Genomic DNA, 23,458 nt, shown 5'->3' with positions numbered 1-23,458 from the left:
GAGATTTGCAGTTTCATGGTAATTTTGCTGTCTTTCCAACAAGGAACTCGATTGGCTCTGTCAGGCAATCCTGTAATACTCCAAGTTCACCACCAGCAAGTTTCCTTTTTGGTACTATCATTTCAGCATTTGCCCTCAGGAGTGGCCTAGACTCCAGGATAACCCTCTCTGGCCCACAAATCCCAGCCATTCCTGCTACCTAGCCTGCTTGGATGCTGCCCAAACAGACAATGCCTTTGCATTGATCACAGAACCCCCTCCATCAACCTTGAGCAACCTCCCCAACACTGCACCCAGCAACATAGAGTCTCTCAGTGGCAGGGAAATGGCTTTTTTTTTGCAGTCAAAGGTTGCCAATTTGTGCCCAAAAGTCTTTCTGAAAGGTCAGAGGTGGGACAGTGGAAGCCTGAAGTGACCCAATAGCCTCCTCCATCAGTAACTTATGGCTTGGAGAGTCTGTCAGCCCACCACCTCCCCACTCAGACCTGGCTGTGGTTTTGCAATCTCCGAGTTTCTGTGTCACTAGACGAATGAATGTCATGTTTGAACCAAATTCCATCTCTTCTGCCTCTTTCCCTTTTTTCATTATTTTTGGCCTTTGCCCTTTCACAGTAGAAATATCTATGATTAGAGGTGAATCTCCTCAATTCTCACCTCTCACATTGCACCAATCCTTAGTTTTTAAATCCATAATATAGTTTGTTTTCCAAGTGCTGGTTACTCCTTTGGATTTGGTGTCATTCTGAACTAAGCAATTTATCTCAGTGTACTGCGGCACTACGTCCAGTCTAGTTTCAACCTTTGCAGAAATTCAACAGATGTTCAAACCACACCAGACTCAGTTCTGAGGTGCTCTCAAGCACCAGGACAAGCTCTCTGACTCTCCACCCAAGAGAAGCCTAATATTGCCCATTGCCAAAACTATGGATGAGAAGGATTTCTGCACCCCTGTGGGTGAGACTACAGCGAATACAATTTACTGGATGCAATATCTTCCAATTATTTATCCCAGAAATGGATCTTGGCTCTTTTTTTTCGTTATAAGGGCAAGAAGTCTACCATGCTTATTGGGTTTGAAAGCCCCCTAGTAAAGCTCAGTACTGTTTTATAATTAGATCTGCCAGAGATGCACTCCATCAAATTGGTCTCCACCTTCCAGAGGACAGAGGGTCATGCATTGCCCTCCATCATGATTGGTGCCTGTGGACAGATGTCTCTGCAGGATGGACCTTTGATTAGTCCTGTGATGCTCCAGGCTAGCTTGGGGATTAATAGGAGTGTCCCAAAGGAGTTCACAGGGGTGAGGAACCCACTTCAGGTGGGAAGATTGCCCTTTGCAGGGCTTTCTGCTCCCACAAAGTAAACTGCAGCACCTGTCCTTCAGCTGGGGAAAACTCAGCAGGTGCTGCAGAAGGAGAAACTATGGGCATCCACCCCATGGGGAGGTAGCACTGCAATCCAGGATCCTTTCCAGTTCCTGGCCAGCCTTGAGAGTAACTGAGCTGGCCTTACAGAGAGCTCAGCTGTCTGTGGGATCTTCATCAGTGCCTGCAGCTTCTCCATGACACTTCTTCCCTCAGCACTAATGGAGTGGTACATCGCTGTCATCCCTCCTCCAGGATCTCTTTTTTTTTTTTTTCCTTTTGGCTTCGTCTGTCAATCTGACATCCCACCACATGCGAGCTGCTTCTTCGCTCACATCCTTCTGCTAGAAAAGACCTCCTGGAAGCAGTCTGTGGGCTGAGCCGGGAGGGTCCACACCAGGGACCTGCTGGGCTGGATCTCACTCTTGTGCTATTGCCGGGAGACATGTGGGCAGCCACTGGCATTGCAGCTGAGAGCACAACTGTGCCAGAGCCTATGGGCTCAACAGGACCTGGACACCAGGGATGCCGAGAGCAGGCAGGAGGAAATACTGGCTTTCAATTGGGCAAGTCCATCCCCTCATCCCTAGTCTTTATAGTTGGCATCAGATATTTTTTGTATTTCATATTTTCTAGGTCTTGAGTGGGTATGAAACGGCTTATTCCCTACAAACTGAATTGCTAGAGAAGACTTGTACTTTGCCTTGGTATCCTCAGCTAAAGACTCCCCCTAAATCCCCTTTACATCTCCTCCATCCTGATCTTCTTGAACAATTTGTCTGCAGTTGCTGCTCCTGGGACAGCAGCAGGAGCATTGCAAGCTCGCGGCAGGGGAACACACATCTTCCCGTCGGGGTCTCCTGGGTCATGCTGCACTCGGGGATCCCGCAGCCCAAATCAGCCATGCTGCACTTGGAGATCCCACAGCCCAAGTCAGCCATGCTGCACTTGGAGATCCCACAGCCCAAGTCAGCCATGCTGCAGCGGTGGCGGTGGCTACGACAGCAGGGAATTAATAGAGATGTCACAGAGCCCAGATGCAGCATCCAGCTGTACGGCAGGAAGAAACGCCAAGCTATAAACCTGATGGAGGAGCTACAGGCTGGAACAAAGCACCGGGGAAGCACCTGGGACCAGGCAGAACACGAAAAACAAGGGACATTGCAGGAGTGACCTCTCTTCTCCTTTCCCTTTAGGCACATGTGGCTGAGAGATTGAGCTCAGCTTCACCAGGTTACAGCACTGCAAATGCCCTCCCTCTCCTGTAGCTTTTTGCCGGCCACCAGTGATCTTGCAGGTAGCAGAGCTGCTCCCACCAGAGGGAGGAGATTCAGTACAGCGTGGTGAGGAAAACTGGACCATCTCCAGTTGTGTTGGAAGCCACAAACCCAGCCGTTGCCTGATGGCTCCCGGAGCCTCCACATCACAGTGCTGCTCCCTGATGCTGTTCACTGCTGCACAGTGGCAAGTCCTGCTGGGCTGGATGAAGCACGGCTAATTTACATCAGAATATGTACCGCTTTCCCTTATAATCTATTTCACAGCTCTGGCTCTTTCAATCACTTGTCTGAAGCCTTTCTAGAGCACGAACTGTTTGCAAGGTCGCTGGGCAATGTTTTTAAGCTGTAGTCAGGGTCAGTGCACCTTGCTTTGCCCAAGACCCATAGAATCATAGAATGGATCGGGTCGGAAGGGACCTTAAAGATCATCCAGTTCCAATCCCTGTCCCATAAGCAGGGGCATCTTTCACTACAGCAGGTTGCCCAAAGCCTCATCCAACCTGGCCTTGAACACTTCCACGAATGGGGCATCCACAACTTCTCTGAGCAACCTGTTCTAGTGTCTCACCACCCTCTGAGGGAAGAATTTCTTCCTTAGATCTAATTGAAATCTACTCTCTTTCAGTTTAAATCCATTCCCTCTTGTCCTATCACTACATGCTCTTGTAAAAAGTTCCTCTCCAGCTTTCTTGTAGGCCCCTTCAGGTACTGGAAGGCTGCTGGAAGGTCCCTCTGGAGCCTTCTCTTCTCCAGGCTGAACAGCCCCAACTCTCCCAGCCTGTCTTCATAGGAGAGGTGCTCCAGTCCTTCAATCATCTTTGTGGCCTCCTCTGCACTCTCTCCAACAGCTCCATGTCCTTCTTGTGTTGGAGACCCCAGAGCTGAATGCAGTGTTCTAGGTGGAGTCTCACAACAGCAGAGTAGAGGGGCAGAATCACCTCCCTCAACCCGCTGGCCGCACTTCTTTGGATGCAACCCATGTTATGTTGAGCTCCTGCCACAAAAGGCAGCTGTGAAGGGAGAGCACAAAACCTTTCCAGATTGGAGCTGGCATAGATTCAGGTTCAATTAATTCCCATCTTCCCAGATCACATTCTCTGATATTACTAGGTATTATTCTCCTCATATTGCAGGAGCCTGGAATGTCCTGCTGTAGAATCTACCAAATACAAGTCCTTGCACAGAACTGAAGACCCAATGACAGAGAAAAGCAGTCCTGCTCTCTCCCCATCACATTCCGTACACCTCTTCCTATGGTCAATGGAAAGGCATGACATGGACATCAGCAAAGAGGCTGTTTCTCAGTAAGGTCAGCTTTGGCTTAAGGAACCACGCCTGTTTAGATAGTACAGACAAAGCAGTGACTTAGAAGTAGACAGGGTGATGAGAAGCAGTCTGTGAGAAGCACGGTCTGGATGGGGCTTTGCATCTAACCCATTTTGCCTTCTCTGGCTAATGGCAACAACACAAAACCCTGTAGGGCAATGGGATGGGAACAAACTGTGTGATGACCATTTGCTCAGTGTGTGACTTGTATCAGCCCACACTAACCTGGGAGGAAAAGGGCTGGTTAGCTGGGTCATTGGAATAGCAAAGCGAGTCAATGCAGTCAGCACAGCCCAGCTGGGAAGTGCAGTGACCAGGCAGTGAGCCAGCTCCAGAGACTGTCGTGGTAGGTCAGAGCTTACCTATTTGAGGAGCAGGGTACCCGTAGTGCTGCAGATCGTCAGTGTCCTCTCGCTTTCTGTTATCTGTGGACCTCAGCGATTGGCTTCTGGAATTATAGCGTCCATTGGCTATGGCAAGGTAATGGGTCATGTAAATACACCTTGGTTCACTCTGCAAGATCTTTCACTACAAAGGTTATACGTATAAACAACAGCAACCTGCACCGTTCGGTTGACACGATCACCTGCTTTCCAACCCCAGCACCCCGGACCACCAGCAGTCCCCAAGGCTTTAGCACCAAGACAACCTGTGAGACTCGGCCTGTCTGGCAGTTCAATCCCTTGTTTCTCAGCGAGACTTGGGATCATGCAGAATATGATCCCTTATGTCTGGTCTTTAATCAGTTGCAATGGATTTCTAGGGTGTCGGTACTCTTTTCTGTACTTATGGAGGATTTAGCCTTTCCAGATGCACTGACAATGAAGCCTCACCATCCCTAGCAGTGTTTTGAGATCTATGGTGATGATTGGTAATATTTTTTGGTGAAAAACACTGTGTTGCAACCAATATCTGCTTAGCAATGCTCTGTAGAGTAAAAAGAAAATGCTGAGTGGAGCAGGCAGGTGAGGGCAGGTGAAAAGGAAAGGGATGGCTCAAAAGGATGTGACCTTCACAGACGCTACCCTACCATCAACAACAAGGAGAGATGAAGGTCTGGTATCAACAAAATGATTTATATACCAACAGAGAGATATGGCTGGGCACCTTTCCAACTCAGGTGAAAGAGCAAAGCTCCTGACTCTAGTGTCCTAATTAAAAATCTCCCACTGAAGACCATGGTGTTGAGATCAAAAGGTAAATAATGCATCCACTATAAAGACAAGACATGTAACTCCTGATGGACATCAAACACCCTTGTTCTTCCCAAATCCACATTTCTGCCAGTTTTGCATTTGCATCCCATATGGATCAGAGCTGAATTTGCTACAGGGAAAACTAAAATTTCCATTTTCCATGTTATCGGGCATGTTGCAACCCTGACACATGCCCTCCCTAGTAAACAGAGAAACAACCAAGCAATAGCAACAAAATCCTGCCCACCAGTACTGCCTGCTGTAAATCAGAAGAGCTCAACTGACTCCACCTGAGTCATGCAGAATGTCAGAGAGCAGAGCTGAGCCCGAGTAATCTGTGATCTGGCAACCAGTTTGTTTCCAAACAGTGAGTACCAGATAGAGGATCTTTTTTTCCCCAAAGAGGTAAAGACATCTTTTCAAGAAGTACAAATTACCAAGAGATGAAATGGTGACAAATTTGATCCTGGAACCCTGAGAAAATTAATAAAGGTTAATGAAGCTTCAGTGTGGTGGAAGGAGTCTTTATTGCCATCCAAAAAGGGAAAGCAGAGGAGGGAGAAGGATGATTCAGAGAGTCCCTGCCAGGAGCCAGACTTTGTATTCAGTAGCTTGGTTCAAGGAAGAGGCCCTTCTAGTTTGTGAAATTATATTATTCCCCATTACTTTTGCCCAAAAGCAGGACTTAAGGAATCTAGGAACTGGTCACGACGACTTCTCCAAACCTTCCCGGCACCGACTGTTTGTAGGCTGCTGGCTGAAGGGGACAGTATGGTACAATCACCCTCACGCCATCATCAAGGGAAAGGCACTGACAGTCAAACATCAGGACTATAAACATCCTGATACTTACATAAATCTTGTTTTTTTCCTATCTCTTTACTGGAATAAGAAGGGCTCAGATCCTATGTTTTTAACAGCTACAAAGTCATGCAACTTTCCTGTATGAGATTCAATTTTTAAAAAATACCAACCTCTAACTAGCTTTTCAATATTCAGTGTCTTGAGTTTGTTAGGGGACAGGTTGTCTCATATTTGGGACACATCGCAAACCCTGCTCCATTCCCACCACCCATTGCTGGCTACGCCCATGGACTTTCATCTGCTCTGATTTAAGTTTTCTTCTTAAAAGCAGATGAACCACAAGAGCACACAACATTTCCATCTGTAGTAAATCCCAAAGTCTTCCCAGAGACTTGTTTAGGCTGAGAGGAGAAAGAGGAACTGGGCAACAAGGGGTAGAAGTGGAGTTTGGATGACATTGTCAGCTTCCCAGAGCACGGAAGGTGACAAGGAAAACCTGGAATTGAATATCTCAGAATCAGCCAGTAAGCATGGGTGGATGGATGGACAGAGAGACAGGAAGCAGGACAGAAAGCACCTTTGGAAAAGGTGTTGCAGAGAAGCAAGTCTGTCTCCATTTAACATGGTTTAGATTTAACCTGGACAGTTTGAATATATGCAAAAATCAGCCATGGTTCTGAACAAAGCAGGGAGAAGTCGGATATCTTACAGACTCGGTGCAAGTGAGGCTTCGCTGTGGGTTTTACGTACCTGAACTTTATGGGGTGGAGGCCACAAAATAAAGGCAGCGGGGAACTGGTTGAATTTCAGCATCTCACTTCCCACAGAGGGGTCAGTCACCAGGATTAGTGTCAAGATCAAAGGAAGACCTACACTTGATTTACATCCCAGTTGTATATATGCTGTGAGGATGGCACATTGTTGAAATACCCAGCACCTCAGAGAAGCTAGCAGGAGAGCTAGAGGAAAAATGTCCTTGAGGAGGGAGAAACACAGAGACCTTTCAATGGCAAGTGAAGGCAAGCACGTGAGATTTTGGAAGATTATAGCTCAGATGTGGATGAGGAGGATGGTCTTGCAATGCTGGCAGCAGTGGGAAGAGGAAGCAAGTGAGCAACACTTTGAATGAGAACATGTGTCAGACAGCACCTTGCAACACAACCAAGGGGAAAAAAAATGGAATGTGTAGACTTTGCAGTGTTATAGATCAAGGTTTTAACATCCAAGTGTGTCTCGCCAGAGCTACACACTCTTCCCTCTATCCTCATTCCCCAAACAGGAGAGGCAAAGAAAACATCAGGATCATGAAAGTTATTCAGACAAGCTGGGATGGTGAGAATGAAAGGATGGACCAAAGCAAAGAATGGAAAGAGGTGATTAAAAAATCTCATTGAAATGGGGCAAATGTGTCCAAGTGCAGCAAAGCTAAAGGAGAAGGTGTTGGCTATGTGTCTTCTCAGGCATCTAGCAGCTGCTAAAGGAATAAAACTGAGAAGGGCAGAGTCACTAACAATCCCTAACAACCAAGATCTCAGTGAATGTAGAAGAGGGTCATTTTGGATGCTGCTGGATATATGGCAATCACGCCAGTTAAAGAACCGTCCCAAAGCGTTTTGGTTTGAACATCTGAGACTTGTGAAAATATCACCGGGTGAGATGTGTGAGACTCCCAGATACAAAATGTCTGAACCACCACTAAAAGGGGGGACTGGATGACGTCTCTGCAAGCAGCAGCAGGTACCTGTAGGACAAGGCACTCTTCCAGCATGCAATGAATTCTAGCCTGGCCTGCAGGGAATGAAGACGCTCTTACACATGCACAGGATATTTCAGCTTGGTGGTTGCAGCAAAAAGGCTATTTTTAATGAAAATCAGGGGCAGCAGAGAACAAGATTGAGGCTCAGTCTTTTGAATGTCATGTGGAGCATGCGTTTCTTCACACCACTAACAGTTCCACAGCTGAAGGGCTCGATTCTGAACCCACTTGACGCTGGAAATCCATCACGGATCGATGAGACTGCGGTGGTATCATACTTCTACACCTGAGGGCAGGATGCAGCCACTCCTTTCCCAGCCGAGGGAATCTATCCTCCCTATCTGCATATTCATAAATGTCAGCGATGGTTTTGCGTTGCTTCTTGCCAGATGGGATGGCAGGATTTCAGCTGGCTTCTCTGCTGATTTTCATTCCCCGGGAATAAATGCAGGCCGCTTATGTTTCTGATTGTTTTTGCATTTCTCCATCACCGCCGAATTCCAGTGCCAGGGTCAGGCCTGTGACATCCTCCCTCTGGTTTGGATGTTTTCCTGCCACGTTGCAGGTCCAACCTCCTCGCCAGGACCCTCTGCACGCCAGGTTGTGAGCAACCACAGCTTTTAGCACCACACAGCCAAGAGGGGCCACTGGAGCACAGCAGGTGTCCCCTTCCATCCAAAGAGGGTGGACCTGGAGAGCTTCTCTGCAAGCACTTGCCACCACGCTCGGGTTGGCTTTTTTTCCTCCCTCTACAAAACAGCAGCTCCTGGCCAAATCCAACAGATGGAGGAAATCTCCCCTGTCTGTGCCGGAGAGGAGGATACCACCGGGTCCTTTGCCTTTAGCAAGGAAAAATCAGAGTTACATCAAACACTGGATGTTGTCCTTCAGATTATGTCTCTTGAGCTGAACAGCTGCCATGAAACAAGGCTCTGCTTAAGACAAGCTGTTGTTACCAGGCAAAGTTTCCTTTCCAATTTGGAATGAGCCTTCGTTACAGTTTTCTTCAGTGTTTTACACCTTTGAATTTTGCCCCTGGAGATAACTTACCTGGCTTACTTGACACTGAGCTTGAGTATGTATCTCTGGGGAAATTTAGCCAGATGAAGATCATCAAGCATGAGACTCCATCACATGAAACAGCAGAGATGGTGGCCCAAGTGAGTGGAAAAACATAAAGCCCACATATAAGTGGCACCTGTGGTGTCATTCAGCCATCCCTGTGCAGTGATTTCAAACAACACTATGGCCTCCAGACAACGTGTTGAAATTCAGCTCTGGGAACCACCTGGCTATACCTATATTTCTGTGACCATTCTGCCAGAAATCACACCTTTTGGGAAGGCTGAGAACCACCATTCCCACTTCTGCACACTGAGACCTGCTGAAGGTCCACCTAGGGCAGCTGTGGAAGAAGAAAGATGGCAGGACCTGGCAGGAGCTGGAGAAGGTCCACCTGGGAGAGGACTTGCGTGACAAGAAAGGTTAGATCCCTCTAGCGCATTTGCCATGGCCAGGTGAAATAAAGCAACCAATGAAACCCTCATAGATCCTCCACAAAAGTTCATCTCAGCACCTCCAGGGAGCCGAGTTGCAGCGCCCAAGGTTGTTCCCACTGAGAACCTGCCTCAGATGTGGTATCAGACTAAGTCCTCTCCCTGCTGCTGGAGATTCAAATAAACAGCTTAAACACTCTTGCAGATCACCTATCAGCTTACGAGCCACTTCAGCAGAAGCAAGGAAGGAGAAGCTACAAAAAAGGAGATAGGTTTACCCTTGTTTTGCAGGTGGTGGTGATTTCTGTGTTATTCTATCCTAAGTTGCTTGGCCAGTAACCGATTCTACTTTTCAGTAGTGGCATTAATTTCCTTAGACAAGTTTCAATTTACTCCCACAGCAAAGAGGAAAATATCAGAGCACTCATCCCTGTTTTGTTTTGCTATTTTATCAGGATTATAGATGGCCCTTTGGTCAAGGAAAAAAGCATTTTTTCCTGTTGGTTTTCTACTAGAAAATTAAGGTGTCAGCTACTCCACAGTACCTGGAAAGCTAGTCAGGTATTATTACAAGCTACTCAAATGCTGCACAATTCAGGATTAAGATGTTCTTCTGTCCAGGTCTTCTTTTAGGCTTTTTTTTTTTTATAACTTTAAAAAAAAAAAAAGAATTAGAATCTATTTAACTGCAACGTATAATGAACATTTAGGAAAATAACAGTTCAAGCGGAAGAATGGACATCCTACTCACCCCTAACAAGTCTATGAGCAAAAGTCAGTATGAGAATAAGTGACACATTTAGAACTGAAGGATTTCTATTCTACCTTTAAATCCTCTCAGGTTTTGCTGCAGATCACAATAAAAAGAAGGAAAGGGTACGTGCAAAAAAATTAAAAGCCCTTCCTCGGTCGAAGTGCATCTCTCTTGGTCATGGCTGCAAAGGGAACAAAAGACAGATTTCCTGAGGAGCAAGTTCAGAGCCAAAGGCACAGCTTTGGTAGATATGAAGAGATACAGGTTTAACTTGAGGTGGGACACGGACCTCAAGATGCACATGGGCAATTCTTCTTGAGAGATTAATTATTCACATCTTCCCTCAAATGCTTTCCGGCTTGCCAGTGTGAAAGCATCACATCGGGGCTCAGCAGTTTGTCTGCAAAGAGGCCCTTGAGAAAATTAATCAGAATTAACTTGTTCATTTCAAAGAGATGATAAATCAATTTGTGTTGCCCCACTCTATGAACGTACTGTCTTTCCAAACTAGGGCCTTCCACTTAGCTCAAAATCCCTTCTTCCCAAACAAGCTCAGCTGAACTAACCTTACTGCGATTTGGAGCAGAAGTTGATTGAGTATGTAATGGAAAGAGGACAGGGAGACAAGTAAAATCATGTTTTGAATCATAACCCACCCTGGGCACAATCAGGCTTTTCTGCACTTAGGATCAGCTTTGCTGAATGTTGTAGTCTGGAAAAGATGAGTGAGTGAATAGTGAGTAAATAGCGATTCATCCTTCACTGTGTTCTGTGTAGTCAGCGGGGCTCAAAACCCAACCCAGACTTCCAGGCTCCATGGTTGCCTACCCATGCCCACCACCTTGCCACGGCAACCTCAGGATACCTATCATGAAGAACAAAGTTTTGCCCCTGGGGCAGATCAAGGGAAGATATTATGTCTCTTGCTGAGCGCTGGTGAGGCTGGACCTGGAAAACAGTTTCCAGTCTGTCCCCCCTCCTCCCCAAGTTCAAGAGAGATGTGAAGGAATCAAACAAGTCCCATAGAGAGCTTTGAAGATGGTTAGAAATGGAGATGGATGTCCTGCAAAGAGAGTCTGAGGAGCTGGGTTTCTCACTTGTTTGTCCAGCACAGGAGGGACACTCTAAGGAGTTTTTTTGCCTGTTGTCCCATGTGCCCCCACATTCAAAGAATGGTCACACGTACAGAACCCCTCTACCCACCCATAATGTTGTCTCCACCTTCTCCTTCACAGCATTATGCACCAAGACCAGCGTGGCCCTTCCTCCAGCTCCATTCAGGCACATTCAAGTCCCACAGCTGGACCTCCTTTCAGATCCAGCTCCCAGGTCCTTGCACTCATACCTTCACTGCCCCAAGCCACAGCTGCTTTATGACCACAAAGTCACCAGCAAGCATGGGGGATACAGATTAAATAGCCCTAGTATGGGTGAACCCCAGAGGGAAATTAGCAACTGTGAGTCAAGGAGATGAAATTCAATATACGAGAAAGTTTCATTAAAAGAAGAAAAAAGCCTAATTGCAACATGATTTAAATTTATGGAAGTGGTAAAAAATGCATGAAATCATTTTAGCCCTTATTAGAGGAATATATTTATTTTCCTCTATTTGAATTTCCCCTTTATCAGGAGATACTTCCTTGCCTTTGAAGACAGCTGAACTTTCCCTAGTTATTTGACTAGTCGGAGGAGTTATTCAAACATTCTCTACTATGAATCTGAAATAAAAAGAAGGGAATAATTACAATCAGCCATTTGCTTGCATTTGCTGGGCTGAGCTTCTTCTGCTGTTGTGCTTTCCTCTTCATCCCCCTCTGAACTCAGCTAATGCAAAAGAAGAACTGGGGATGAAAGTGCCAGAGGTCCACCAGCTCAATCCATCAATATCTGACTGCTGACTGGCATTGACAATCTGTCCCCTGCTCTCTGGAGAAGAGGACCTGGAAAGAGGCTGCATTACAGCAGAAGACTGGAGCATCTGCCAAAGACTTTGACTTGCTCAAGCGCTGTGTTTTGTCTGTCTAATGGCCAGATCTTTCTCCGTGTCATAGAATCATAGAATCATAGAATGGTTAGGGCTGGAAGGGACCTTCAAAGGTCATCTAGTCCAACCCCCCTGCAAGGAACAGGGATATCTCCAACTAGATCAGGTTGCTCAGGGCCTCGTCCAACCTGGCCTTGAACGTCTCCAGGGATGGAGCATCCACCACCTCTCTGGGCAACCTGTTCCAGTGTTCTACAATTCTCATGGTAAAAAATTTTTTCCTAATATCCAATCTGAATCTACCTCCCTCTATTTTAAAACCATTACCATGCCTTAGCACTGTAGGCTTCATTTTGTAAAAGAAAGGGACAGCAACACTGCTCTTGACTGGGAAGGTGAACTAAGCCAAAAAGGAGCAAGATTAGCATCTCTCTTAGCTGCACACTTGATTTAATTGGGAGAGAGGCTCCAATCATCACAGAAATGCCTTCAAGGGTGTGTATTTTGCCATCGGTGGCAGATTTATCACCAGCATATGAACACCTGATGTAAGCCTGCTTATAGATTCCTACAGACTATCCCCTATCCTTTGGAGCAAAGGTCTGGATCTGTAGGTGTATGTGTTGGAAGACGTGCGTCAGCACGTGTGCGCGTGCATGCGTGACCGCAAGACAGGCAGGGAAGGGCAGGGGCCATGCACAGCCAAAGTCGCATGCTCCCCTGGGCTTGCCGCTCCGACACAACCCTCCAGCGGTTACGCTGTGCCTCTAGAGCATCCTTCATCATTTACGGCAGTGAGACCGGGCTCCTCAAGAGAAGAGCGACCCGCTCGCGCGCGTGCAAGGGAACATGCCTCCACTTACTATTGCACGCCTTCCTATTGCACAGCCGTCCTTCCTCCAGGACTCCCTCGCAGGCGAGACCTTCGTTGGGAAGGGGCTTGCAGGTGCGCATGCGGGTCTGCAGGCCTCCCCCGCAGTCCTTGGTGCAGTCACCCCAAGCCGACCACGAGTTCCAACCACCTGGGCAAAATCCAGAAAAGCTCCATCAGCTTCGGTGAGAGCCCAGCACCCAGGAAGCAAGGCAACGCTAGCCCGGCACACCCTACAACATGCCCACTGCCAAGCCCCAAAACTGAGACATCTTTAAATGTGGTAGGACTAGACATCACAGGGTACCCCAGGAAGTCAAGAGATAGGAGGAGAAGGGAGAAGCATTGCCTTTTCATTGACTTCTCTTCAACTATTTCCTATTTCTAAACAGGAACTTTGCCTTCCTGGAAACCTTGTCCTATTTCTAACTAGTCCAGCTCTTCCTGTCCTTGCTGCAGCAAAGAGATCCCCTCCTCTGAGAAGACCCTCTCCCCATTTTGTGGCCTGTTGGCTCCTAACCCCAGAAGGCACTTGTAAAAAATGCTTCAAGATACGTAGAATCACAGAATCATATCCAGCATCAGTGAGGTTGTCTCTCCTCCCTCTTCCCCCACACAAACACACGTGCCTATGTGCAGACAGCACAAGGGGGCTGGGATGGGGTAGGGGTCCTACCACTCACTTCCCCCTGAAAAACTTATTTTCCCTGCACTACAGATGCCACCAACCATGGAGAGGCACTGCTCTCAAACACAACTTTGGTAGGTGGAATTATATTCCCCTCCAGCACCCTTGCAGCACCCACAGGGAGCAATCCAGGAGCACCATAAAGAGAAGGTGTTTTTTTGGCTTCCCTTCCCAGTCATGCCCAGTGTTGGTGTCAGCAACATGGAGCTTTCCCCTTTGCACCATCACCTACAGTCCTGCAAGCCCCTTGCTGCAGGGATGATCCTGCCACTTGCAGAAGGGAAATGCTGAGCCTGTGCAGCTTTCTCCACCCTGCATCTTTCCAGCTTGCTGCCAAGAACAACTGGCCCCGGTGGGATGTCCGTAAATGTTGATGGCAGGATGGGCCGTGAAGACCATCTCTATCTGGCTTGCCACACACGGGCCAAAGTCTTGCAGCAGGGAGCCTGCTGGGATTCATGTTGTAAAAAGACAGCAGGGGATCATGCAGGTCCTTCAAGTGATGGATAACCTGTCACATCCCTCAGTGGTCAGTTGAATCCTCATTGGCCACGTGTAGCAAGCTAAAATCCACTCTAATAGGCCTCTGCTTCTAACAGCTGGTGACTTCTTCTGCTCCTTCATTTGCTCACCTCATGGGGAGGAGCAGAGGTGGTCCTTCATCCCAGAGGTGGCCACTCTCAGATGGCTGCTTTCCTGCTGTGCATTCTCTCATTACCCAAAGCAACCCTTGGAGATGCTTCAGGTCCAAGAAATTCTGCTACGTGCCATACTCAGGCACAGGCAAAGATAACGAGGTAACGATGTAGTTTTTCGAAGAGAGGAAACACTAAGAGAAAGACGAATGCTGCTTTTTAAAATAAAAATGAAATAAAGCCCCTTTCCTTTTTCTCACCAAGAGTCAGAGATTTCAGAGATGCAAAAGATCCATTTCAGCTGACTCGGCCTCCCTGTATTGCTATTTACGGGGCAATGGAGATCATAGCTACCCTTTGAACTATGATGTCCGCTCTTCCCTACACATCCTAGGCAGGACACCAGCCCTGTCTTCAAAATGAAGGTACTCAACAGCCCAGTTAGGTACCAGGTCAGAATACAGGGGCATTACCAGCATCTCCTTGCACAGGGATGGGCAGATACTCATCGGCCTCCGTGGCATGAAGCCATGAGTTCATACTCTACTACCACCAGCCTAGCTGTTTCCTAACTTTTGCTCCCAAGACAGAGTGAAAACAAACCCATGCTCGGCAACATTCACGCTGCTGAATGCAGTGGAAGCTGCTTAGATACTAAATAATGAGAATAACACAGGAAAATAGAGCAGGATGGAAATGCAATCTAGTGAACCTGCCAGCAAGGTACTCAGAGGTACCGGCAGCAGCGTGGAGGATGGAGTTGTTATTGGCACACACTAAATATTTGACCTTGAAGAAGACTGTCTTTCCCTTGAAAGTCACTTTCTCTGATGGTTCCTTTTCTAAGCAATACGGGGAAACAGGCTTGTCTTCCCATATCCTGATGGGAGACAGATTGTGTTTCAGTTGCAAGAGTGACCATTGGCATAGTGGCAGGTATCCTGATGCCTCGCTTGAGCTGATCAATAGGATATCAGTAACCAGATACATTTAAGAGCTAATAAACCCTTTGCTTGCCCTTTTAAGAATGTCTTTCTTTACTCTCAGTCCGTTGCAGATTAGGAGTGGGGCAGGGAAAGGGAGAAAGCAGCTCCACGTAAATCTTGGCTACGTTCATGATTTGTTTGTTTGAGACGCTTTTTAAGGTCAAAAAGAGTAATTGTTCCGGTGTCTTAAAAGGTCATTTTATGCTGTGTTTGTAAGCAAAATGCAAACTGGTTACCCAAACTGATTGCCTGTCCCGGTTGGATGGTGGGTTATTCAAAAAAGGTCTGCATTTCAAGATGTAATCTATTATGATGAACTTAACCCCCTAAATATATATAGAAATAGATGCTGTCCAGTCTCACTACAGTAAAGAGTGGAGGGTAGTGTAGGTTCCAATTTTTCACTTTTTCTTACTCTGCTGCTCAGCAGCAATGGGAGAACGAGTCAAAATAAGATAAAAACCATCATGATCTCAAACCCTTAACTGGAATGTGATCGCTTTATGAGATTGAGCACAGATAACTTCCTTCCTCTCCTTATTCCTCAGTTTTCATCCCATTTGTGAGTACTAAAAGGAAGCCAGAGTAGAAGTACCAGAACACTTATTAAATCAACATGGGCATTTATAGCCAAGACAAAGGTATTCCCCACTTTATTATCTACTCCTTTTTTATCATCAGGTTGTCCCATGGTCCTGACGAATGAAATACTGCATGTTATTTATCCCGTTTATTGGCTGTCAGATAAATCTTTTGAAATCTCCCTTCTTTTCCTGGGTCTAGTCATTCGCTGTTTCAAGTGATTTGTCTTTTTTAGTGGTGCCGTAAACAAGCGGTTAAGGGCTTATTATATGAAGTTATACCCATCCCACCTTCGAGTGGGGCGAAAAATGCTATGCCATGAGTAAAACACTTGGCTCTCCTGCCCAGTACATGAAAACATCTGGCTGGTGGAAAGGGGTGGCTGGATAATAGCAAGTGAGTGAGCCACCATGGCTGCGGAGCAGTGTCCTGGTTTTGGCTGAGACAGAGTTAGTTTCTCTTTTTAGCAGCTAGAAGAGCTCTGTGTTTCGGATTAAGTATGGGACTCATTATGAGAAGAATGTTGACAGCGCACTGATGTTTATAGTTGGTGCTGAGACACCAAGGACCTTTCAGCTTCCTGTGTTTTGCCAGTGTGCAGGAGCACAACAGGCAGGGGGCAGCATAGCTGGGACAAAGGGTCCACAACTCCCCTTATGATTTGAATTTAGGATTGAGGGCCGAGTTGGCCAATGGAGTATTCCATATCATGCAATGCTATATGGATGAGAGTTGACCGGGAAGTTGAGAATTCTCTTCTGAGGGCTCTCTCAGACTCTCTCTCTCTTGGAGTTCTATCTCTCTCTTGATCTCTTTTCAGGCCTTTCACTCATCCAGGATTGAGGTGTTAGGATTTATCTGTTTAGGGATCACTTTCCAGGACAGGACAAGCATTAGTCACTGGGTGGTGAGCAACTACACTGTGTATCACTTATTTGTATATATTATTAGCACATTAAAGATATATATTCATATATTATTATTTTCTCATTATCATGTTTAATAATAATTATTATTATCATTATTAAACTGTTCTTATCTCAACCCACAAGTCTCCTTCCCTTTTCCCCTTTAATTCTCTTCCCCATTTCCCAGGGGGTGGGGGAGGTTGAACGAGTGGCTGTGTAGCTGGCTGGGTTAAACCATGAGAAGCAGCTGAGCTGTGGCAACATGCAGATGCTTTCAGCCCAGCGCAGGTGCTGCAGATGAAACACGAATGGGATTTTGTCACAGCAGTGACTACACACATGCCCCACCACTCGGTTCATCGAGAGTGACTTGTTGAGCTGCAACAATCCTCATGGACTCTCCGTCTTTGAGGAGACCTCGCTGATGTCAAGAAGTAACTCATGCAAAATACAATGCAAAACCCTGCTGAAGTTAACAGGACCCTTTGCAGACAGTCCCTTTTGCCCCTGGTGTCCTGTTTCATCAGCTCTCAACAAACCGCTACACCCTGTTGATCGATGCGGGTTGAGCTGCCATCTGTCCTTAATCCAGAAATAATGAGCCTGTTGCAACTGCTTTATGAAGCATTTTGCTTTTCAAAGGCACCGATTCCTGTGAAGGTCACACACCCAACCCGTTCCCACTTAGCAAAGTTTTGCTCGGTTACAGCCTTGCAGAGCTGCAGACTTTTCTCATTTTACTCTTTATTTCCTTTAATTGGAGTATCCGTGGCTCATACCTCCACTTCCAGAAGTTCCCATCACAACCAGCAGCTACCACCTCAGACACATAGCAAGGTTTGGTTTGTATTTTTTATTTTTTGAGAACGGTTCTAGCCCCTAGCAGTTTTTTGCAAAGGTGGCTGTTGCCCTGGAGGCTGCTGCTTCTGGGACTGTTCCGAGTACTATGGAATCTGTCACTCAGGGAGGCCTTTAATCCAGTTTCTAGAGGGCTTTTTGATCCTCCTCAGTCGGTTCTTATCATGATCACGTACTAAAACAAATTACTTTTCACGCTAGGCTGACCCAATGCATTCTAATTCTCCACAGTTAAATGGAGAAAAATTCAAGATGGTCAGAATCAACTGGCAAGCTCATATTTGGCATTTCTTGTTCTGAATCTTAAGCAGAGATTGCAAAAGAATAGGTCTTTCCTACCAGAAATTAACTGAGAGAGGTCCACTTAGACACCTCGTCCAAACACCCTTGATCTTTGAGAAGATTTGCATCCTGATCCAGAGTTTATCTTTGCAGCTGACAGCTGCGATGTGTCTCAGATGCCAGTCAATCATGCCTTTTAATTTAACAGCAATGCCTTAAATTAGATGGCAGTGACAACAGCAAAAACTCAGGAATCAACACGAAACAATCAATAGAGCACAGCAAAAGGGTCTTTGCTGACACACTACATCCATCTCCGATTTTGGTTTTTTGGATTTAGCCTCCCACTGACCCCAGCTGCAGACACTTCTTGTTGGCAGCTCTCTCAAACTCATCAGGCCAGGATATCTTGTGTCTGAAAAACACGCCGAGACTACAAAAAGCCACCTAAATTCTGTGTGTTACCACTGGAAATACTTGCAGTGGACCTTATATCACAGTATCTGAAGGCCTGAGAATCATCAACAGTTGGCAAACGAGTGAAAAAAAAATGTTATTTCTTATGTAAATAAGAATAAGGATGCTGAGAGGAGATTAAGAGTGAGATTGTCTTATACTATCGGAAAGTTAAATTTGTTATACAATGGGGAAAGCAAGAGCTGCTCCGCTGGATTTTATCACTCTTCTTTCTTTCTATACCGAGAAAGAGCAAGTCCAGAAGGGACTATTTTGAAGACAACCTTCTATTACACAAAACAGTGATCTTTCCCTGGAGAGCCACGCATTCAGTTTGCTACTTCTGTGGAAGAAAGGAAAAAAATCTTTCAGGAAGATGTCCCTTCCTCATGCCCCATGCGATAAAAGCCAAAGGCAGCAGCATAAGTGAGTTGCTCCAGTGATCCATTCTCTACCTTTTCAAAAATAAACCCCACGTAACACTTTCCTGTTTTGCATATTGCACACACTAATATCAAGAGTACCCCCTCAAGTTCCCTAAAAAGCAAAATCATTCATTCCAGCTCTTCTGTACAACCTTCCTCTTTCAGATGCCAAAGCTTTTGATGAATGACATATGAACATGACGCCCTTGTTATTGATCTAGAGAGAAAAAAAAGTGAGAATGCTGGGAGTAAGAACCCTCTCCTGCCCAACATCCATACTGTGTGTCATGACCTCTGTGAGGTTATCTGACTAACAACAAATTTAATTAAACACAAAGACCCAGAGGTGATCAAAGAAACATGACAGGCAGAGGCATCCTGGTAACCTACTGAGTGAAAATGGACCATGCTGAATGGACCACGCGTAAGACATAACCTCCAAGGACAAGGAGTAGTCCCTGCTGTAAAATCTACTAAGATGAGTCATCATGAAAGACACTCTTGGGAATGCCATACAAACCAAGGAAGTTGTCTAAAGATCTAGAGGACTTACTGCCTTATAGAGAAAAGAGAATTTGGGGATGAGAATTCTGGGATCTCACAAAACTTTCTTTGGGATGCTCGGGGGTCGGGGGGAGGAGATCAAGGCTGATCCATGTACAAACCACTAACAAACGTCAAGTTAACTAGCCAGTAAGACAGGGGAGATCCAAGACAGAAGCACTGATCTGCACAGCCAGGATCATCTTTTCTGTGTTATGTGTGCTTACTTCTAATAAACTTTGTATTAGCAACAACCATAATCGTACGTTAGGATTCTCCTTCTTGGAAAGGAGATGGATGAGGGCGGGAAAATGATGAAGATGCAATAAAAGCTCATGAGTGACCAGGACAAGGTAACCAGGGAATGGCTGTTCATTGCCTTTTCCAATATTGGAATTAAGGGATGTCAAATGAAACTAGCAGAAGGCAGCTGCAAAACCAATGAAGGACATAATTCACAGACACAGAGGAACTGTCAAGCTGTGCAGTGCTTGTCACAGCGTGTAAAAGGTATCAAAATTTCTATGACTACAAAAAGTAGCTCAGGAAATGCATGAAAGAGAAACCCACCAAACACCATTAATGCAAAGACAGCAGCTCTTGCTCAGAAAGTCTCCAGGCTGCAAGATGCTGAAGGCTGGAAGGATGCTGTGTCTTGGTCAGTGGTTTTCCCTTGGTAGCCACTGCTAATGAGAGGATGTTTGACTGAAAGACCCCTGATCTGGCCAACAAGATGGGTTTTGGTTCTTTCCCAGTTGCTTGGCCTCTTCCTACCTTAACTTTATTATTACGACTCTCGTTGATGGAGATGTGCTCAGAGCACAGACAGCTCAAGGTCAAGCCGGTGTTCCCCACCACCATTCTAAAAGCTGCTCAGATCGCTCACTTCTGGGTACCCAAATAAGCGATGTGATTTTTCAAAGCTGCTGAGTGGCCAAAGCTGTCATTGATTTCCATAACATTCACAAGTCCCTGTAAATGAGAGCAACGAGGCCCAATTTGGACAAACATTTAGGACCAGCTTCGATCTCCCCCTGCTCTGCAAATCGTTTAAAGAGGATGGAAATGAGGCCACAGTGCTCAGCTTTCAAGGAAATCCAGCATAAAGCTGTGCTTATTACACGAATCCCTGCAAATGAAACACTAGGGATAAAGCGAGATTATTTATGTGGAAATAGTTGGGGGAGGTGGGCAGGGAAATGAGAAAGGGAATGTTTAGTCTGGAGCAGGAGATCAAATAAGACTGTGGAAGAGTCTTCCTGTAAGAAAGCCGTAGAGGCCTAATCACTTAACTTATTTCAAAGCAGAGCAGGCAAAATATCAGAGAACAGACTTGTGAAGAAAAATTCAGCATGCACCACCGGGGAGGAATGAAATGCTTTCCCACCCTGAACCTCTCTGATACTGTATAAATCACATCCATGCCGAGTTCACACGCTATTTGCTTCTTCCAGTTATTGCAGACCTCGGCGAAAAACACGGAGGGCACGTATTAACACAGAACACGCATGCCTCCGTACGGTGATACATTTATCAACACATTAAAATCTAACTGTGTAGCCCAAGTTGATCAAAACCTTTCTTGATATGAGTGTCAGCATCTATTTTCATAAAAGCTCATTCAAAAGGAAATCCAAGAAGACCATTTGTGAAATTTCCTTTCGCATTCCATCTGCCCTGGCTTGAAGTGCCTCAGTTTCACCCAAGTAATTTTCGCCCTTCTGTATAAAGCACTTGCAGAACACTGCATAAAACCATAAATGCAGTGACGTGTTGTAACACCCAGAGCTTTGCAAGCCCTGTGCAATTTCAGCTTGTTTCCTGAACAGCGTTTCCAGCTGAAGGATTTCTATGGTCCTCAAGACTGCAGTTTCTCAACCCTCCACATGCTACGACATATTTCTCTTTACAAGCGCCCTGCAAGGCAGGGTTGTGCTATTATTGCCTCTGCGAGACGAACCAGGGAGGGGCTGAAAAGCTAAAAGACTTGTCCACAGCCAGGTTGGATGAGGCATTGAGCAACCTGGTGTAGTGGAGGGTGTCTCCCTGCCCATGGCAGGGGTGTTGGAACTAGATGATCTCTGAGGTCCCTTCCAACCCAAACCATTCTATGATTCTATCGAAGGGTACCTGCTTGTACACCACAGGCAGAAGTGAAATTTTCTTAAGGTGGAGTGTCTTGCAGGAGGACATAGAGTAAATCACCCAGTTTTGCCAAGGGGACACCGCTCTGCAGATGCTATTCATGGCTCAGAGCACTCCTGGCTCTGCTAACTGCTCCCAAGACGGAGCCAGGAACGCGAACTCCAGCGTGATGCCGAGGCAGCCGCCTCGACAGTTATTAAACCAAATATTTAATGACGTTTTGATACACACAGCCAAACCCTCTTCACGCAGAGATGTCGGTAATAAGGCTTTTTGCCTGGAAGGGGAATGGAGGCGGTTGAAAACCACATGAAAGCGCTGTGTGCGTGTGCACCTCTGAGGAAGGCTGGCGAACAAGCAAGTTGTCAGCAGGCATTTCTCCCTTCGGTGTCCTCTCCTTCGCAGAGCTGTCGGTCACGCTCATCCTGCCGCAGGAAGATGCCAATCCTGGCTGCCTTGCTGGGCAGAGGTTGCCTTTACCAGCTCATCCTTTGACATGTCATTAGTGTTTTTCATTGCAGAAGGGAGCAGGCTTTAGGCTTGTCTTTGTGTGCAGTTTCTGTCTCCATCTCTTATTAAATCCCCTCGTTAAGAGGGGAGGCCAAACAGAATGGTTGCACCACATCCTACTTGGGCATGGTGAGTGGAAAAATCTGGAGGAGTTAAATGCTGATGTGTGTCTAAGGGTTTAGGATGTAGAGCAGAGAGGAGTTTATCTGCAAGTCAAAGTTGGGGGTCAATAAGGACTGCATGCCCAGGCAGCTCAGTATGGCACCGATCATTCTTTCCCAGCTGGACTGAGTTGAGATAATGAAACTAATTAATTACTAATCAACTCAAGGTACCTATCCTGCCTACAAGAGGCAGGCCATTTCCTCCTGGCTGTGGAGGATGCAACAGTGTCCCTGGTGCTGCAGCCCAGGCTGGTGAGCAACAACTGGTGACCCCGACGTGATACGTCCGTGAGACCCTGGGAAGCCCTGACTCCCTCGCCGAGCCGAGAGCCCGAGCCAAAAGAGCTGAAGCCGGAGCCAGGAGCTTGAGTGAGAGTCCTTTGGAGAAGAAGGTAAAGCTGCAAGCCCTGATGTGGTATTTGTGGGAGGGAAGTGTGCTGGAGTTGGATGAATGGGCTGGGTCTCTGCTCACCCATAAAGCCTTTGTGAAAACAAAAAATGGTAAAACAAAAAGGGGGAATTATGGCACCAATCATTCTTTCCCAGCTGGACTGAGTTGAGATAATGAAACTAATTAATTACTAATCAACTCAAGGTACCTATCCTGCCTACAAGAGGCAGGCCATTTCCTCCTGGCTGTGGAGGATGCAACAGTGTCCCTGGTGCTGCAGCCCAGGCTGGTGAGCAACAGCTCAGGAGGTCACTTTGCTGAGAAAAAATACCCAGCAGTGTCCAAAGACAGTTAAAACAGCCCTTGGGAGAAATGCTGTCTGAACTGGATTGCTTAGGACCAGAAATTGCATTGTACTGGTGAGCATCTGAGCTCCTTTATTGGTTTGACCGCTTCCGCTGAGATTAGCAATGGCACTATAAATTAGTGCCCAGGACCAGTCTGAGCATGGTAAGACTCAGTCCCAGCCTTGGCGATGGTGGGAGGAAATAACATAGAGCTATGTCTGCACTTGAGGTGTCCAGAGTGAGTGATGGGGTTACTGCAGAAGGACACGTTGTGCAGATGAGGAATACATCTGTTTACCTTTTACCCTCCTCTGCCAGACTCTATGCTCTCAAGAGAGCAAAACAGAACCTCAAACCAGGCAATATGATGCAGCATCTTCCTCTTTTTCAGAGATTTTGGATCTTTGATTGGACCACGATGGGAAGAGGAGGAAGCTTTTCACTCTAAACCCCACTGTGCTGGGAAGGGATTTCCCTCCTGGATGTCTGTTCCCAAAGGTGTTAAACAAAAGGAAATATTTAAAGGTATTCATAACCTATAGAATGGAAAAGGTTTGCCCCGAGTTTGTACATGATTGGTAAATATTAGCAGTAATAAGGGATGTGCCAACCATTTAGAAGCACTGTGTAGCATGCAGAGACATATCTTTCCCTGTATGCAATCATGAACTGCAGAGAAACGCAAGCATTGACCTCCACACAAGTCT

The 23,458-nt window shown here is 46.3% G+C and overlaps 1 protein-coding gene across 4 annotated transcripts in view; it reads right to left on the bottom strand.

Moving 5' to 3' along the window:
* The window catches only part of ADGRB1 (adhesion G protein-coupled receptor B1), a 215,458-nt gene that overhangs the window by 156,437 nt on the left and 35,563 nt on the right, over positions 1–23,458 (bottom strand). For all 4 annotated transcript variants that reach the window (XM_086609591.1, XM_086609592.1, XM_086609594.1 and 1 more), the window contains exons 2-3: positions 12,824–12,982; positions 4,333–4,440 (exon numbers count right to left, since the gene is read on the bottom strand). In XM_086609591.1, coding sequence (XP_086465717.1) covers positions 4,333–4,440; positions 12,824–12,982 — 267 coding nt within the window. The remainder of the gene's footprint in view (positions 1–4,332; positions 4,441–12,823; positions 12,983–23,458) is intronic.

The sequence above is a fragment of the Tauraco erythrolophus genome, chromosome 3, assembly GCF_009769465.1.
Source record: "Tauraco erythrolophus isolate bTauEry1 chromosome 3, bTauEry1.pri, whole genome shotgun sequence".
NCBI lineage: Eukaryota > Metazoa > Chordata > Aves > Musophagiformes > Musophagidae > Tauraco > Tauraco erythrolophus.
Note: the sequence above shows the minus strand (reverse complement) of the source record. Positions and strands in the feature narration are given on the sequence as shown.